The 20,674-nt window shown below is 37.1% G+C and overlaps 1 protein-coding gene across 4 annotated transcripts in view; it reads right to left on the bottom strand.

Moving 5' to 3' along the window:
- Nucleotides 1-20,674, bottom strand: part of LOC145994776 (zinc finger protein 236-like) — a 101,217-nt gene that overhangs the window by 68,859 nt on the left and 11,684 nt on the right. For all 4 annotated transcript variants that reach the window (XM_083131035.1, XM_083131063.1, XM_083131044.1 and 1 more), the window contains exons 3-7: nt 16,881-17,029; nt 13,300-13,611; nt 7,373-7,501; nt 6,414-6,578; nt 4,161-4,295 (exon numbers count right to left, since the gene is read on the bottom strand). In XM_083131035.1, coding sequence (XP_082987161.1) covers nt 4,161-4,295; nt 6,414-6,578; nt 7,373-7,501; nt 13,300-13,611; nt 16,881-17,029 — 890 coding nt within the window. The remainder of the gene's footprint in view (nt 1-4,160; nt 4,296-6,413; nt 6,579-7,372; nt 7,502-13,299; nt 13,612-16,880; nt 17,030-20,674) is intronic.

Raw genomic sequence — 20,674 nt, 5'->3', positions numbered from 1 at the left:
ATACGATTCACATATCACTCCGCATTGGAAAAATCAAGCCATCTTAACCAGTGAAGAAACTGTATGAAGGTATGATGTTTTCTCACAATTAAACATAAACAACGGCACACACACACACACACCCATACAAAACGCATTAATTTACCAAAAGGAAACTTCATTTGAAAATATACAATTAAAAATGTTAAACATCTGGTCATTTTTATGCACGTAGCATTTGCTTCCTTTCACGCTTGCTGTGGCTTGCTGGACTGTGTGTCGGACCATGCGGTTTTGGCCAGATTTCCCATCATGCTCTGTGCCGCTGACATCACATTGAATATTATTCATTGCTAAAGTTCCATAAGGCCCCCAAATGACATTTGTGTTACAAAACCAGAGTATATGAATTATAACTTTTTATTCATAAAAATAATAAATTGGCACAATTTTGCACTCCCAGATAAAAAGGAAAGTATTTGAAAACAAGTTTGAGTATGTTTTAAGTCCATTTTATGCACAGATAAGCTAATTGAGACTAGACCTACAGTTTAAACTAGGATCCAAACCACTGTGCAATTTGCCTCCACCTGGTATTGAACCCAGGACCCCTTGATTACACGTGTACTATAACATTTTGAAAACAAAATTGTTGACACATACCCACATTAAATATTCCCATCCAAATGTATTCAGATTACATAAAGAAAAATGGATGTTACATGCAACATCCAGATTTGTTCATCCATAACATTTACAAGGATGTAAAGAGTACTCATGTATAATGCACACTTTTTTCCACAATATTTGCCCCCAAAAACTGTGGTGGTATTATGCATGGAATAATTCAGACAGCCAACATGAAACCATACAGGATGATTTCATGATTTTGTGACACTTGCATTGATTTTTCATGTTTACGGAACCCTATCATGTTATATATCATTGTAAAGCTTAAATTCTGCAGTTTCTGAATATGGCAACAGTATTCCATTCAAGATAACGACACTAATGTGAAATGCGGTTGAAATAAGTTCATCACAAAATGAAGGAAAGTTCTGATTTCTATGGTGTTTTGGATGAAAGAAAACATAAGGAAAAAGAAAACAATTAAAATGTATTACTAGCCAAATAATAATAATATATATATATCTGGAGTGTGTAAATTCCTTAATGGAAGAAATCTTGTGCTGCTAACTGCTAGTTTGAAGGTCCTGAATGTGTCTCGTATAAATGTTACATTAGTCACGGAAAGAAAAAGTACATATTTTGAAGTTCTTTTAGGAAAAAAAGAAGGAATGAGCAAAACCATGTACAGTCAACTCTCGATTCAACGACCTTTCACAGTTCCCGGGAAAAGGGTCGTTATTTCGAAGGGGTCGTTATTCGAATTTGCACCAATTTTCAGGTTAAAGGGAGCTCAAACGGACACAAAGATGCCTAGGAGATGGTAACACCATTTATCCTGGTAGTTATACAACCTGTTATGCACAGGATGCGTGTTGTGAGAAGGAAAATAGAACATGAAAAAGTTTTCACAAAAGAGAATTTAAAATAATGTTACTTTGTTTCAATTCTACACAGTCGTTGCTTTTCCAGGAAATTCTTACAATTCTAGTTAATGAGAAACCCGTTTCCACTGAGACCTATGGAAAGGAAAACAATCTCTCGCTTATTGCAAGCGAAACTCGAAGAATCTTGACACCAGTCAGACTGGTGCCAGCAAAAGTCGGGAGATAATCGGGCAGAATGAATGTTGGATTTTATACGGGTTTACTGGAGCATTGTCTGTTACAAGATTAACTGGTAAGATTAGATCTCTCGGGAGAAACAACACAACCTCTCTAGGTACCAGACAAAAAAAATAAAGGCAGGGCTGTAATTTTCATTCTGGTTCGGCTGTGTAAAATACATCGTAAAAAAAAAGTCACTTTTCTTTTTTCTTCAACCAACTTCATTCACCCTCCTTCCCCATTCAAGGGAGCAGTCCAAACTCCTTCCTTGACTTGCATTGTAATCCAGCGTGAAAAAGGAAATGCGCAACTTGCGATCTATTTTCACCCAAAGCGTATTGTAGGACAGGTCATTAAACAACGTGGCAGTTGATAATCATTCGGGTTTGGAATTGAATTTCACTTTAAACTGTATATTTAGTCCCGATTAGCCCATCAGCATAAAATGAACTGAAAACAAGCTTTATGAAACTGCGCATTTTCACATATCAAAATGGTAGATCGTTATTTACTCTCACCTTAATCGACGATTTAATGTTGGATTTAGGAGTATTCTCGATGTCAAACACCCACCCCTCCAAACGTTTTCCCCTTGAATAATGTCTTTTTAATCAGTCTCAGCGACCATTCCTACATTGAACACACTTTTTTTTCCTCCATATGAATGGTTCTGAAGAAAGGTAAATTAAATTTACAGTTGTGCTTATCAGAAGGTGCAGAACATGAAGTTATTTTAACTCTTGTTTTGCTTTCTGGAGATCGAATTTCGTTATTGTCAAATCAAAACAGCTTTGCGAGATTCAAAACAATAACTTTTTTCTTCCCGCTGGATGAGTCATCGCTGTTGAAGTGGGAAACGGGAGTTATGATGCACGTAAGATCGAAGTAAACTTTTGTGGAAACCTGGATGTCAACGCATTAAGCGGGTTGACGATCTTTAGTTGACCTATGTGGTTTTGATTATCTCTAACAGTTTCGCTTTTTTATGACGTGTTGCAGGGAACAAATAACACATTTTGAATGAAAGCGGTTACCGGAAGTTGTCGGCTACAAGGCCGAGAGTTGCTCACTCACGGGAACCTGCTGAACTGGACAGGTGGGCCAGACTTCCAGGCGCCACACATCTGTATTTTCGAACATTCCTGCGATCTTATCTCTCAAGGTGGTGTATTTATCGATGAAAGAGCTTGACCTGCCATACACATTGGCAAAGACTGCAAGTCCAGCAGTCATTTCAGGCTGCTCCCACCCTCCCCCGCGAGTTTTCAGCAGCTCTTAGGACAAGGAAACAAAAGGTCGATTTAAAATAACATCCAAGCACATTCGATCTTCTCTTCTCGCGTATCCAAGAGAAAGCGTGGCAAAACAAGCCTGGCACGTTGGGTAGCGGCCGTCGGGTGCGGGGTAACATTGGTGCGCTTGAGGGAGGGGAGGGCAGAGGTCAAGTGCTATTGGATATCACTCAAGCATGGTGTGGTGGTGTCTATTTTTAGTTCAGACCCAATTGTGAGCGGTAGAGCGCTCGTGAAGGAAATGAGTGGGGAAAAAACAACGCATTTTTCGGCCGATTTCCTTCAATTTTTCAACTTTTTTTTTTTCAAATTTTTCTCTTTTTCTAAATTTTTCACGGTTCCCGGGAAAAGGGTCGTTACTTCAAGAGGGTCGTTATACCCGGGGTCGTAGAATCGAGAGTTGACTGTATAAAAGTTTGAAGGTCATTTCACATGATTTTTCACTTTGTAATGTAATGTTCTGCGACATCAAGAAAAACAGTGCAACTCGGGCGGAATTCAAGCATGGACCTTCTGTAACATGGAATTCATATCAGCAGTATTTGTTGGGTGAGAATAATAGAAAATAACTTCCTGAGCAATGCAAATCCATAAGGTAATTTTGATCTTGCTTTCTACTATTACAGAATAAATAAGGTGGTTAAAGAGTGAAAGCTTTGGGATGCTAAACAGAATGGAGGGAGAGGAGGGAGGTGGCATGGGTTGGAGACTTATTGTTTACACAAGAGGATATTTTCCTCTTGGTCCACATAGAAACAGGTGACTCATTAAATAGGTATGATGTCATTCACTCTTGATTAGCATAGCAATAGCTTTACGACCTACTACTAAGAAAGCCATTTCTTGAAACTGGCTTGTACTGCGCATTATATACGAGATATAATTTTTTGTCACTTTTACCCATCAAAAACCAGGGTGCGCATTATACATGCATGCACACTATACACGCATAACTACGGTAACAAAGAACACTGGTTCTCAATACAACCCAAAAGATTAACCATTCCCTACGTGTGTACTCAAAACGTTGTAAGTAAATACCAACAACGTGGCTGGTAACCGGAAAACACTTGTTTGAATACTCAGAACTACAAAATAATGTATTATAAGAGTGCACCTTATTGTCCAAAAATTACAATTAAAACTACTGCAGTACCTTGTTATGTTCCTTCATGTGTTCTCTCAACAAGGATGCCTTTGTAAATTGCCTATTACACTGCCGACAACGGTGAACATAGACACTCTTACCCCATTCTTTCAAATGACATTTTTGGTGTTCTTCCAGCTGAACCTGAAGAAAAAAATATCACATTTAACATAAATATGCAATCATCATATTCTTTCTATATTTGGTTAATTTGCTATTGTGAATGACACTTCTGAATCTCTGCCTAACAGTGAAATATGCTACGTGGCTGACTCCTCTTAACAAAATATGCATAAAGTTCACATGTGGACTCAGTGTGTAACTGTGATGTGGGTACCAAAAAGGACATTGGCAAAATTCATGATTTATTGGTTGTCAATTTGACAATTTTTTTCATGTTTCCTATGTACAGGATGGTGCACAAGTCAGTAAAAATTTACAGTTAATTAATAATGCATTTTTGTACTGACTTATGGCCTACTCTGTATATCCCAATCCAGACAATAGGGATAGTGTTATTTGGTATTGCATATGCATTGGTATTTCACCTGAGGTGTTCCTCACCACAGATAAATCTACCCTTATCTGTATATGAGTACTGTAAGCCTTCACTGAAGTCCACTTTATGGACAGATAGGTCCATCGGGACTGGACCTATAGTTTAAAGTGGGATCTGAACCACTATGCACCTACACCAGGTACTGAATCTAGGACCCTTTGATTACATCATGGCATTGCCACTATGCTCCCTTCACTTGAGGCCCTCAGGCTGTACACTGTACTGGAAATGCTGTAATAAAGCTTTAATAGACATTAGTGTACTGCATGGAGAGCATTTCGCTCTAGTCAAATAGTTTGTATGGACAACGCTAGATATCGTACAGAACTCAGAGCTTCTTCACTCAAGTAAACTAGCAATATATTTTGGAAGCCCAGTAGAACATATTGTATAACCGTAATTTGTCTGTGGTAGCAGACCCTCAAATATAGACCATGAAGTGAAAGATGCAGCGAAATTGAAACTTAAGTGAACATAGTCATCATTTCCATGTTCAAATGTAAATTAGTCTCTCATATCAAAACACAGTGATATATGAAAATGAAATAGATGACTGTGGGCTGAAACTAGCAAGTCCGATATTTTCCATAAATGTGTCTATGATTATGTCACATTAAAATGATATTAAATTGTATACACTCGAGCGTAACATGCTCGAGGGTGGGAGACTCGAACGAGTGAAAGTGGTCCTATGCAGTACTGTAATAGATATAATATTTCAAATGAACTCATGTACAACAAATTTCCAAAGTGATTGTCAACTTTTTGTTCATCTGTTGAGGTAATGAAGCTCAAGTGGGCAAGCATGTGTCAATGATTTTTATCTAATTTGACTTGTCAATTGGGAATCTTCACAAAGTTATGTATCTTATAGGTGAATCACAGGAATTACTTATGTGAAATTACGGCCGTACCCTTGGTGAATGGAGACAGAGAATCTTCAAAATTAATAGGATTTTACCATTAAATTGTGCAATGCGGAAGTGCCAAATTTCTAAGTTTCACGTAAGTAATTTTAAACTGCGTTTATCGCATCCATCATGAATATTACCGGAATATTCTTCAGTATTTGAGCAAGTGTAAGACGACACATTAAAATAACAATATTACAGTGGAACCCCGATTTTACTTTATCCCCGCAGTATACATTCAGTCTTGATGGTCTCAACATAGCAAAATGTCATAAAAGTTTCCCCAATTTTACATTTTCCTGCATTTTAAATTTTTTCAGCTAGGTCCCCCAGAAAAATGTAAAATCTAGGTTCGAATGTACTTTAAAGAACATACATAATTTTGAAAAAATTTTCTTGAAACCTCTGCAATAGTTGTTTGTACAATATTTGTTAAGGTGCTGACTTACACTCTCAATGTGTGTAATAAATACAAAATATGACACCTTTCTTCAGATTCTTGCTATATCTCTTATCAGTTCTGCATATTCTCCGAGAGGTTTGTGTCAACTTAAGAAATTACGTAAGATGTAGTCAGAATTATATTTTCTCTCTTTTTTGATTCTACACTGCAACAGGTTTTATACTTTCTCTTACAATTGCAGGGGAAGGCTAAGTATTGAGTTGATTATACAGTTTTGGGGCACCATATGAACTGAAGGCTGCTTTTATATTTTTTGAAATAGAAGCATATTCAATTGAATTCCATGCTTCAAGTTGGAAGATCAGAAATAACAGAAATGCCTTGCTTACCTGAGTACTAAATTCATCTCCACATTCCGAGCAGAAAACATTTTCCTCTCTCTCATGCAGCATGATATGAGCTTTGAGGCTTGCTATTCGTGAAAATTTCCTATCACACTCGGGACATCGTGGATTTTCCAGATTATGGGTTGCTTTGTGAAGAACCAGGTTTTGCTTTGGGGAAAGAAGAAACTTAGTAGAAAATATATTGAAACAATATGAACTCTTGTGCAAAATATAAGCTCGATAAAATAAATTTACAATGTATAGAGCCACATATTTATGGCAAATAAAAAACAAAATTTCGGCATGAAAACTAGGCATATTTCGGAATCAAAAGCAGTATATAAAATGACATTTAGGTGTTAAAATGGAGAATAAAACCCGAAATTTGATTTAAAAACTACACTAATTGCACAAAATAAACATTTCCCTTCTAATAGTGCATTTATATTACCAGAATGTTAAATTTATTTCTGTATAAAGGAATCCATTCTTGCTTCTCAAATATTTACAGCAGAATTAATCAATTTATATGAATTCATAAATCACAGGATTATTGAGACTTCAGAACATGTTGCATTGCTAAATAAACTCTAAATTTCATGTTCAAGAAATTATTTTGCATTTTGCATCATTTTGTTGCAAAAGATAGTAGGAAAATGAACTACACACCTTTCAAAAACATGAAAAAATAAACATTACAGCAAGTAATATCGCATTTCATGATTGCATCAAAAAACTAAATATGCAGGCCTCTAAAGATGTACAATGCAAAACAGATTCTATCCACATTGGATTAGAATCACAGAATGGATATTATGTTGGTTGAAAGTAAAAACTGACATTTAAAAGATTTAATGTTTCACTTCATACTGCTATTTGAAAATTCAACTCTTCTTAATGTTGTAAACTCATTTATTTGTAAAAGAGCCATGTATAAATTAAGAAAATAACATGTTACACACCTCAACATTGTATGATGCTGAGCACTGGTTGCATCTATGAGGCTTATCATCTGAATGACTCTTCTTATGTCTTTTCAGTTGTGTCCAACGTGGAAACTCCTTTCCACAAATGTCACAGTTGAAAGGTCCCTGAATGGAAAAAAAAAAACACTCATAAATAACTTTTTCACATAAATACACAACAAAATAATCAATTCACAATTCTGGACAGTTGTTGCCCATTATCATAATTCATCAATTTCTGTAGAATTTACACTCCTGGATTTTCTCCACCTGAATTGTGTAAAACACTATAAATATTGCAATACACTATATAAATTTACAAAGGACATTTTTTTTATTTCGTGGCCTGGCTGGCTCTTTACACGAGAAGAAAAAATACCTTGTTTACGTGTGTATAATGCATATGCATGTACAGGGTGTCTCACTTGCTCTCGGCCCCAGATTTGCGCATATAGAAATCAAAGTAATGGTTGTAATTAATAAAATTTGCTACGGACATACCTTGGTGTGTGTGACGCATGGTGACATCAAAGAAAATGTTGGAAGTGATCGCAATGAGCATCAAGGCATGCCTACACACATCTCTCCATGTTACGTAAGACTGCTGCCAACATATCGGGAGGCACAGCATCAAGTTCCTGCCGAATGTTCTTTCAGTTGCATAAGAGTCCGTGGTTTGTTGCGATACGTACACTTTCCCTTTCAGCATGACCCATAAGAAGAAATCTGGTGGGCCGATCTTGGTGGACAAAGTCCCTTCGAAATTACTCAATTTTCAAAGATAATACTCAATTTTTTTCATGCTGATGTTGGAAGTGTGACAATTGGCACCATCCTGCTGAAAATAGCCAGTACGAAGTTCCTCGTCATCCAACTGGTTTACCAACTCACTGAACACAGCAACAAGCATGCGTCCGTAACACCGCATCAAATGGCCGACTCGCGCATGCGCACACCTAGAAGGACTGTGATGCTCATTCTCATGATTTAACCACGCTTCTCACACACCAAAGTATGTCCTTATCAAATGTTATTAAATTACAACAATTACTTTGATTTATGTATTATGTATAATGTGCACTCTGGTTTTTGATGGGGAAAAGTGACAAAAATTTTATCTCGTGTATAATGTGCAGTATAATTCAGGTTCAAGAAATGGCTTTCTTAGTTGTAGGTCGTACAGCTGTTGCTATGCCAACATAGTTATTCAATGAGTGACCTGTTGCTATGTGGACCAAGAGGAGAATATCATCATGTAAACAATAAGTCACCAACCCACACCACCCCCTCTCCCCCCTCCCTCCACTGTGTTTAGCATCCCAAAGCTTTCACTCTTTAACCACCTTATTTATTCTGTAATAGTAGAAAGAGAAATCAAAATTACGTTATGGATTTGCAGTGCTCAGGAAGTTATTTTCTGTTATTTCTTGCCCAACAAATACAAATGATACACATCCTATGTGATGGGAGGTGCATGCTCGAAATCTGCCAGAACGGCACTGCTTTTCTTGTGTCGCAGAACATTACATTACGAAGTAAAAAATTGTGGAAAAATGGCTTTTAAACTTTTATGCGTGGTTTTGATCATTTTCTCTTTACTTTTTCTAAAAAAAAAACAACTTCAAAATATATTTGTTTCCATGACTGACGTAACATTTATACGAGACCCATTCAAGATCCTCAAACTAGCAGTTGGCAGAACAAGATTTCTTTCATTAAGACATTTACACACTCCATATATGTCACATTAATTGGCCAGTAATACATTTTAATTATTATTTTCTTTCTCCTTATCTTTTCTTTCATCCAAACTACCACAAAAATCAGAATGTTCCTTCATTTTGTTTTGAGTTTATTTCAACTGCATTGCACATTAGTGTTGCCATCTTGAATGGAATACTCTTGTCATATTCAGAAACTACAGAATTCAAGCTTCACAACAATATATAACATAATAGGGTTCAATAAACATGAAAAAATTATTCCATGCATAATACGCACCACAGATTTTGGGTGCAAAAATTTTGGAAAAAGTGCACATTATACATGAGTAAATATGGTATGTCATGCTGCAGTGTAGCCAGATGATAGGAAAAGAGATCAACGGGAAGAAGCAAACCAAGATGTAGACCTGCTCATTTTATCATCATTATCTTCATCCTTCATATTCAAAGTGCTGTGAGAACTTGCCACTCCTCGAACCTGATGTACATTTTGATCTGCCAGATCTGTAGTGGCATTCACCTGTGTGAAACCTTAACCCACATGAACCTTACAATCAACTATAACCGCTCAACCACAAACTACCATTTTTACTGTTGCCACCTACACAAAAAGCAACACTAACTTCAATGACTGATTCCAAGTAGTCATTATCCACCAACTACCCCTGTCAACGAATGTCTTCTTTAGAAAACACTGGGAAAGACATTAGTTATGCAAACTACCACAGTCCCCAGCCTAGCCACAACTATATTATCCACCTCTCCGATCACAGGTATGTATTTCCAACATTTTCAACCCCATCCACGAACCATCCAGCAAACAATCAAACACAGGTGAAAGTGATTTTTTTGTCTTACATCTGACTACACTGCAGTACGACACAATATTTCCTTCTTGTGTGAACATGTGGTCAGGCTGTGACACATAGAAATCTTTGTTGGTGTTTACTATTTCCTTCCATTTTTATCTATCAACTCTTCTAGCTCCTATCCTTCACTTTCTCATGTGTACACACACACACACACACACAGAGAGAGGGAGAAGAATTGGGGGTGAGAAACCTCAATTTTATGTTTTTTCTGGGGAGCAAGATTACGAAACTTAAAATGCAAGAAAATCTGGGGGAAAATTATAGCATGTTTGTTCCATTGGGTTGAATGTATAATGCAGCAAAATATTGATTGATTGATTTGTTTTTTGTTTTCCTTTCCCTTTCTTCGAATTGGAAAGATGAGAATTAGTGATGCTATAATGAAATGGATGAAGGGACACAGGATTTAAACCTGAGTCCCCTGGCATTGCATGCTGTGCTAACGAGTCTGCCATGGAGGTTGACATGGGGAAAATTTAAAATTCAGGAACATAAAATCAAGATTTTACTGTGTATATCATCATTGGAATAACCAAAAGGCATATCTCAAAATTTGCAATTTTGAGTCACGCATGCAGTTTAGAGGAATGCAAGAGTTGCACCAATCGCTATAAAAACCATGAATGACGCAGTCTTCGGTGGACGCATACACACACACACTCGATTTACATTTTTTGGTTATTCTAACAAACAATATATATTAGGGATAGACTGATATAAAATTTTGCCAGGGCTGATATAGTTGTAAGAAAAGTTATCCCATGTGCATCATCTCTCATTTTGAAGGCACGTAAGTAGCGTGTGTCACTGTCAATCCCAACAATAGTGGAGGTGACGTTGCTCCAACATCTATTACACCCCCCCCCCCCAAGTCACCTTGGAGACTTGTTGGAGAATTACTACCTGACAATCATTCATCCCATAAATTAAACCTGGGTTCCCTGAATGGCATTCAGATGCCCTCTGAATGAACCACCCAACAAATATACAATTCACATTATTAACCGCGGCCACGACGGCTCAGTCGGTAACGCATCTGACTACCATGCTGAAGGTCCCAGGTTCGATCCCCGGCTGGTCCAAATCCGAGAACTTTTCTAACGTTGGAAGTGGCCCATGTGCCCACCCAGCGGCGAATGACATGGGTACCTGGGGGAAACCCTGGGGGGTAGAGGCAGTCAGGGGCATGATGCTGATCACATCACCCCCACTCATGACCGGATCAAGAAAGGGTGGGGCGTACCCCCACATCCCCTATACACCTTCATGGCATGGTGCTAAGCACAGGGGAAAACTTTACCATTTTTACATCATTAACCAACTACGTAACATGGGGAGCACAATTGGTTCTACGTTTGAAAAAAGAATTATATATTTCAATATTGTAATGATCCTGTGAGGTAATCACAATTATTTAGTTTCCGAGTGTTCTTATTCCATGTTAATTGCTAATTCTATCAACGTTATTTGTGTTAACCATTCATTGTAAATGGTGTTATGATCTATTGATAATGAGGTCAGGTGCTCTGTGTTAGCATATTATGCTGAGTTGTAATGTTAATAAGGCCCTGCTTGGTCGCAAGGAATATGTAATATTTATCTTATAATTGTATATTAACATTCAGCACACATTTAATATTATAATATGTATTTATCGTTTGTGCCTTGAGCATGTAGTTCAATCTATTGCCGCAGAGATGGCCTTGCCTGAGAATCTAACTCCACTTTCAGGTGAGAGGACCCACTCTGCAGGTTGCGAGAGGTTCCGTCACTATTGACCAGCAGTACCCTGCCTAGGGATTGAGGCATTGGGTTACTAGGCTACCGCTCATAAGGTTTACCGTTGTGTACCCTATTATCGTTGACGCAGGGCGTAAACGGGAAGGTAATTGTAAGTACAGGCATTACCGTTTAAAGCTTAAACCCCACCAAAAGATGCTGGGCCTTATTAGGGCATATACAACAAGGGTAGCTTTGACTGTAAAATTACAGGTCAGATACAGTACGTCAGTTATCGTGAGTGTGACCTTAATAGATGCCCTTGTTCTCCAAAAGCCAACAGTTCCCTGTAAAAGCGTGCAACTGCAGAAATCGGTGCAAGTAAAGGACTGCACTTTCCTGACGTTTGTTGGAGCTAAGGTTACGAATCCAGAGGGCAGCTGCAGCAGAGTTCCTGTTCTCAGTTTACAGAAGCCATTCTCCTCCCATTGTGTGGCAGTATACTGGCCAAGGAGTGTAATATCCTACGCGGGCGTGTGCTGAACTTACAACGTTTACAGTTGCATAAGTGTATCCAGCTATAGTCATTAAACTTTCTCTAACTTTAGACAGTGTACTTTTTCCTGAACCCTGAGTGAAATAGTCTCATGACACCGCTGGAGGAAAAGTTAGCATGATGGGTAAAACTTTGCAGTGTGTTTGGTGCTACTGATTGATCATTGCCAAGCTAGTTGGCTTGCACTTCCGCTGACGTACTCGTGTAGGTGTAGTAGGCCCCCGAGGAACGTTGCAATATTTACTTTACAAAATCAAGGTACATGAAATACACTTTTTTTTTTATTCAAGCAGAATTTTGCACTAAATTACAATTTATTGGACCATTAATATTACTGATAAACCATTATGCCACTATTAGAGAATACCAACAGGTTGCATGTTACAAGACAGCCCTCGTGGCACATTTGTGCTATGATGCCAGGTTCAAATCCTGGCCTGGGCATGGATGTTTGCGAGTGTCCATTCATCAATTTCATCATATCATCACTCATCCCCATCTTTAAAAATTAGCCACAAGTGGCAAAAAAAGCAAAGTAAAATAAAGCAAATCAATCAATCAATTCATGTTACAGGTCTTTAGGCATGCTAAGATATTAATATACACATAAAATATACTTATGTATCCGTGGAATGGTTTATTTTCTTTCGATTAATTTCTGTGATGCCTGCCACCATCCACATCATAATTTGTAGTTAACAGTTTGCTAACTTGAAGTTTACCTACAGTTACGTAGATTAATTATCTTGCTTGTAAGAATTGTAAACTGCAAAATAAAAGAATTCTACAATGCAACCAATACGTACAAACAAGAAGAAAGTTATGTGGATACATGAGTACATTTCATGTGTACAGTAATACCAACTGGGTATCAATTAAACTGTTCTATCTATAAGATAAACATACACACAAATTGTGTCAGAGAAAAGGACAAAAAATCCTGAGGTACAGTAGCTCAGTAACACATGTTGAAAATTTGTACATAAATGGAGTGAAATTCCAGATGCAAAATGAATGAAACTGTTTGCATATGAATAATGCACATTTGATTACCTTTCCTACAGGTGGTTCTATTTCCGAGTCTTCTTTCCGAGGTCTTCCCTGAGGACGTGGAGCAGGAGCTGGGATCTGTGACAGAGTGATGTTTGTTGGAAGAGCGAGAGAGATGGTTGTGGTCTTCACATCTGCGTCGACATCCTGAGCTTCTATCCCGATATCAAGTGGATCGCTCACTATCTCTGCCACTTCATCATCAGGCGCGATGATCTGCGCATCTTGAAGGACGGTGGCGGCATCAGCATCTTCCAACAAGCCTCCAGTGAGGACAATTTGGTTGTTTCCACCACAGAACAATGCCTGTGTAAGCTGCAAAGAAGGACACTAGGTCAGAAATTGTTCAACCTACTTCAATGTAATTTTTCACAAAGGTGTTATCTATTATCTTGCTATTGCTACATTTACCTCCCTGATCTTACCTCGGAAACCATGCATTATGTACACAGTGGATGAATTTATTTTTTTTTTCTTCATAAAAATCACCTGATTCAAATCACTTTAAATAAATAACTTATCAAACAATGTACAAAAGGATTTGGTAGATATTAGAATCACTTTTGTTGAAAGTACATTAAACTCGTAATCATTTAATGGTGTTTATTAGGCTCAAAGAAAGGAAAATAAAGCAAACAAAATACATGTACTAATGGGGTGAAGCTCATATGAAAGGAAATGCAAACACACTTAAAGGTGATATGTTTAATTCCTTTGGAGAAATCTTCCTAGATAAGGACTGTCAACTTGATTTGTTGTTGTGTGGCTAGTAACCCTGCTATGTGTATGTAATCTTTCTGTGTGTAGTATATTTCATCATTTTAGTTTAGTTCTTCTGAGGAAGACCCTGATACAGGATTGAAACGTTACCTGTCAAGTGTTTTTTATCTTAATAAACTGCCTTGGTCAGCAACTTATTGTTTTCTTTCTTAATTCTTATATATTTATATTGTCATGTAGTGTAGATAGACAGTAACATGTATTTTCATAAATTTATACAATCATATTTCCAACACCATGTAGCAATATCATTACATTGCTCTGTTCTAATTTACCTTGCACTTGCACGGAATATATGACATTTATATATGTTTTGTGTTCTGGGGTAGAAAGTATTTAGAAACATTACGACTTTGCACCACAAATTGTTGTTATTATTTTGGCAGTTTTTACCCAGTTCTCGAATTATCAGCATTACGCACCATCTCTAGCATTTGCACGCCCTCGATATCACTTTCCGCTCGGTTTATATTCAAGAACAACTGCCTGCAGTCAAAGCATCAGTATCGTGAACCAGGATCAGACACCAAAACAGTGGTGAATGGCCGATTAGAAGATAAACTCGTTTTGATGTTCCTAGATTGCAATCGTGTTGAACTAGATTGCAATCGTGTTGAACCGTCTTCGTGCAGTGAAATTTTCCAGTGATCCTTTCCCGATCAGAGTTTAAATTTTGATCTTCGTTCGTGCACACAGCCATCAGAATCATCATAGTAGGACCTGGCCAGATAGATCACTAGCACATTATTTCAAAATTTTCTATTTCGAGACCTGATAGAATTTTTTCTCTGAAGATTGTGTTGCATAAAACAATATTTTTTTGTAGGAGGATGCTTGGATAAGAAGAGTACAACATTTTTCATAAAGCACATCAAGCAAGTCTTGTATATTACTTTCCTGAACTGTCACAGATTGTAGCAAATGAGAAAAAATAATATTTACAGTTCTGAAAAGTAATACTAGACTTGCTGCTTTTATCCTAAAGAAATATAAAGGATGCAAAATAATGGTCTATCTCCGATATTGTACTCGTACATAAACGTCCCAGTTTTAGAAATGATACATTGTTCATAAAAATAAGCAAAAATAAGGAAAGACTGCACGAGAAGCTAAAATAGGAATCTATACTAATTCCATTACTGTACTGTACTTTCCTCTGGGATCATTTCTCGCATCTAGCAAATATCCTACCCTACGAACGTTATACATTTGTCCTACCACGAGTTCAGATAAGAATTCTGTTTCATAATATTTTCCAATGCATCTTTCTTTTACTTCCTCGACAGACACAAAATCTAAAATGTGAAAGACATGCCTCTGAACATGAATATGAATAGATTAAATGAGATGTGGATTAATAAAAGTTACAATTTTTCATGTCTAAGAAGCAAAATTCCTGCAGAATTCACATATAATTCCCAGAGCCAATAATTCACACATAATTCCCACAATTTCCCAGTGAGTAGCCACCCTGAATCAGCAACTGCCACCAGATTGTGTTTATTATCAGTGCCTGTGTGTAATTGTGTGTATGAAATGGAATGAGGTGTGGGTTTTGTGTGCACTGTTTAAAAATACTTTAATCCAAAATGTTATGAGCGATACTATCTTTTTGCCAACCTAAATGTTTCTCACATAATTTGAAATCTGTATAATCAACTTTTCTTACTTCTTCCTCTCCCAGAGTGAATCTCTTCCTGTCACTTCTAAATTATTGCCTTAACAAGAGCAATGGAAGAGATGTTGATAAAAAGAATACAGTCAACTTGAACAGGACAGAGGGACAAAAACAGCATGAGATGAAATCTCTGATTTTGTAAATTTTCCACATTTCTCCAGCACAACTCTTAGCATTTCAGCATATTTTAGCACTCTACTCTTCAAAATTAACCATCTTACCAAAAAATCTAATGCACCCCAGAAGATATGTTTCTTATTACTATTCCTACTTTCGTTACTTTACCTTGCATTTCAACTTCTTGCATTATTTGCACCAATGATGACTGGTAAAAAAAAAATGATCAAGAGTATATACACAGATGGAGCCACCTCGGTGGCTAAGTGCATTGAGTGATTCTTGGCATCAAAGATTCTAGGTTCAAGTACTGACCTGTGCATCAGTGCCCTATCAACTTCATCTACTCAGCACTCATTATAATGGTTGCAATTAGCCACAGGTGGCAGAATAGTCACATAAAATAAGAAATAAACAAAGGTAATAATAAATATTTTATGTAGAATATGAACCTCGTTCCCGAGTGCATTGAGCTAACCACTCCACCAGAGAGCATGGCAGAAATATATTTACAAAGTACAGGTTTACTATGAAATACTAGGATATCATGCCTGTCTTTATCCCCCTCCACATTAAAGACTCCTTAAAAACACAAGGAATAATTTGCAAGGTAAGCAATGCAAAAATTATCTTGCAAATGAGAATTATTAAATTGCCTTACTTCTGTCCTAATTTTAGTGTGGATAATTCCTTACCTTGCTACTGTATCAACAGCTATCATTTATCATAATGGAGTTGAACGTGCGGAATGTGGGTGCTTTTTTCAATTTCTGTGTGTCACTGTGTGTAACTTCATAGCAGTTTCTGTGTATTATGTATGCAAGTATCTGGCAACACTGCTCCCTCCTTCATTGCTCTTTTACAAATAAGGCATGATTAAAAGGCCTGATTCAGTAAACATGCATAATATGCAACTAAATGGAATTCATAAAATGTAAAAACTCAGTATCTATACTGAAACAAAAACATGCACATCTGGAACCTGACCCAAATCATTGATAACTATTACCTGCTGGGTATCAACAAGAAGAGTTCCACCTCCATGGGGTAAATTCTTAAGAATAATATTTTGTCCACCTGTGCCTCCAAATAAGGCTCCATCTTGAAACACGTGCAGGGGGAATGTAAGAAAAGTGCTGTTTTCTTGAACACTTCCACCTGGAATGATAATAATACGTCAATTTCCATACATATATATCATTATTGCACATCATCTTCACACCACAAAGATTCCACCTTCTAGCATTATAAATATCAGGTGTTATCAATTATTCCAAACACTATAAACTATGTTTTATTAGAGTAACATTACTATTGATGGAAGAGTACAGTACTATGTTGATTAGTAGTCTAAGCCAGTTTAACCCTGATTACACACATTATTTCCTGCAACATGTATAGACATTTGGCTTGCACCGGTCCCCCAAAACACTTTTACTATTTTGAAGTTATGAAATACATCGTGAATTATAATGCGTATGCATACTGAACATTGTTTCTTCATCTTTCTTCTAAAATCAGCTGCAATTTTTTGCTACACTTTCTAAATGATGTAATATTATAAAGTTAACATCAGTCACCTAAATAAATAACAACCGAAGCAGTGTAATGTTCACTTTCGTCACTAACACATATCTATCTACCTTTCCTCACTAACCCACTTGCATGTAAAATCTGAATCTGCTGTGCACTCTGTCTTTATTGCTTTGATATTTTCCTTGTTAGGTATTTAGACCCCCAAACATGCAATGGATATTAACTTTATAATATTATGCGGCTTAGAAGTGCAACAGAACAACACAGCTGAACTTCGAACAAAGATGAAGTAAGAATATTCAGCTACACAAAGCATCCAAGTGCAGAATAGTTCAGAGTGTTGCAATCTCGCAATGAATATTGCTGGGGAACACCTGTACCCAACACACCTAACCTATAATAATAATAATAAAAAAAACAATGAAATATCAGGGTGGCTACAGACAAGCAGAAATGAAATTCCCTGACTTTTCCAGGTTTTCCAGGACAAATTTTATATTTTTCCCGGACAATTGTAAACTAAGTACATATTTTTACGAATGTAAATAAGAAAGTCGCATATAGATTCAGGGATTGTGTTAAGTACCAATATTATCTTGAGAGAAATTGACTTCATTTCTCTAGGATTTGAAACTGCAAAATAGTGAAGTTGGAAAATTATTACAATTCACAAGCTAGGGAGAATTTATTGCAGGAATTTTTTCATATGCAGCCAGTTTTGAATAAAAAAAAATGATTATTTTAAAAGTTGTGACTAAATGAGATTTGAGTGAAGTGCCATTGATGAAAAAAGAAATTTTGTAATTTATCAAAAAAAGAAATTTTGTAATTTATCAATCTCCTTAGACTTTCTCATTATTATATGTTGATATTTCCACTGAGGTTTGGATCCCTCTGCTTGAAAGACCCATGAGTGCAGACTCATTTTTCGATGCATTAACACTTGTATCATACTCCTCTTTTCTCTGTAAATGAAACAACTTAACCTTTCCACATATGAGCGAGATTTAGACAGGGCACATTCGTGACTTATTTGATGCACACATGGCAACACATAGTATCTGCTTGGCACCAAAACTCCTAAAATCCCTTAAACCTGATTCTCGGGAGTAAATGTTCTGAAAGTGAAACAATGGAATCATACAAAACAAAGTGTTATATTTCCTTACATTATCAATGGAACTTCTCCTTCAGTACAAACATTCAAAGTATATCCATGTACTGTGAAACTGACAACACACAGTTATACCAATATTGCTGGCGAAAAAGGTATATACGTACTGTATTAAAAATGTAAGGCAAGAAATTTATAGAGATGGTACGTACGGTAATCAGATTTTAGCATGCTTAGAAGCGGGACATCAGCATATAGCCACCAGCAATTGCGTGAGGTGTACAAACCGGACGTCATGAGCGACAGTATGGTCTTACGATGGTGCAGACAATTCACTGAAGGCCAATCTAATGTGCACTACCCCATACAGCTGAGTGCATGTGGGTTCTTTTGAATCACTTCAAGTGATCGATATTGGACCATTCCTATACACTCCCAACCTTGACCATGCAGACTTCTCTCTTTATTCAGCTGAAGAGGCACCTTCTACATGCACAAATATGGCATATTTTGTTTCTTTAACCTTTTGGATCCCAAGCATCTCAATCGAGATACACAAATGTAACCCTCACGGTCCCAAGCATCTCGATCGAGACGCTGTGTCAAGGTCGTAGTTTTCACGTTATAACTTTTCTATTTTTGGATAGAATTTCGATTTTTTTATATTGTTCCTAACACATGTATTTAACAGAAATGTTTCTTGCACCTTTTTTTCTTCATGAAAATGGAGGTGAAAGGGCGGGAAAAGGCACTTCTCTTTTGCGTCTCTTTTCAAGGGAAAAGATAAATTTCAAACATTTCAACAATTTTTTAAAATAATTTTTGGGGGTTTTCTCCCTTCCCCCTCCATATATATACGCCAAATTTGCATAAATTTTGCATTTTGACATTTTTTTCGGGGGGCGGGGGGACTGTATAAACAAGAAGCTGAACCAATCATCCATCCCTTTCAGATGAATACATTGGTAGTCTATTGGTAGCAGGGGTACACAAAACTAATTAATTTGCTTTATTTTTGAGGGAATTTCCCCCCTTTCCCCCTCCATATGTACGCCGAATGTGCATAAATTATATATCGTCTGAATCTGTGATTCATTCTGCGTACAACGGTATATCTTTCATATCTCTAGGGCATTTAGTTTCTGAGCTATAGTCATTTCAAGGCATCGATGCATTTTGAAGCTTGAATCAGTGGCGGGCCCACCATTAATTTTGGGGTTACAACTCACGTTACATTTGTCATACGACAATGATGCAAATATTTTTCTGTTTCTTACATGCCAGCGATAATTTCTATGTGCATTTTGAACTTTTCATATCCTTTTTTTCAGGGGGCGGCAGGGGGCAAAATCCCATTTTTTTAAAAAAAAGTATTTTCAGGGGATTTCCCACCTTTCCCCCTCCATATATACGCTGAATGTGCATAAATTATATATCGTCTGAATCTGTGATTCATTCTGCGTACAAAGGTATATAGCTCATATCTCCAGGGCAAATAGTCTCTGAGCTAAAGTAATTTCAAGGTACCGCTGCATTTTGAAGCTTGAATCAGTGGCGTGCCCACCATTCCTTTTGGGGGGTACAACTCAAGTTACATTGGTCATATGATAATAATGCAAATATTTTTGTGTTCCTTACATGTCAGCGATCATTTCCATGTGCATGTCGACACTGTCATGTACTTTTTTTCGGGGGGCGGGAGAGGGTGAAACCCCATTTTTTAAAAAAAAGTATTTTCAGGGGATTTCCCCCCTTTCCCCCTCCATATATACGCCGAATTTGCATAAATTTCATATAGTCTGAATCTCTGGTTCATGCCGCGTACAACGGTATATCACTCATCTCTCTAGGGCAATTAGTCTCCGATCTACACTCATTTAATTGAAACTCTGCATTTTGCTCAAAATCGGCTCGGGACCGTGAAGTTTACTTGTGAAAATGGCCTTGGGACTCAAAAGTTTAAGCCTAAGAAACACAATAATGTTGGATTTCGCATTATTTTTAGTTAATACTTTTAAAAAAACAAAAACGTGAAAAATGCAAGAAATTGTGTTTTATGCCAAATTTGCATTATTTCGCTATTTCGAATGGGTCAAAAATGTGCTCAGATATTACTGCACATTCACAAACAGGAGTTTGCAGCAATTAACTTA

Source organism: Lepisma saccharinum, chromosome 1 (assembly GCF_977018435.1).
Source record: "Lepisma saccharinum chromosome 1, izLepSacc3.1, whole genome shotgun sequence".
Taxonomy (NCBI): Eukaryota; Metazoa; Arthropoda; class Insecta; order Zygentoma; family Lepismatidae; genus Lepisma; species Lepisma saccharinum.
The sequence above is the reverse complement of the archived record's forward strand: the minus strand, read 5'-3'. Positions and strand labels throughout refer to the sequence as shown.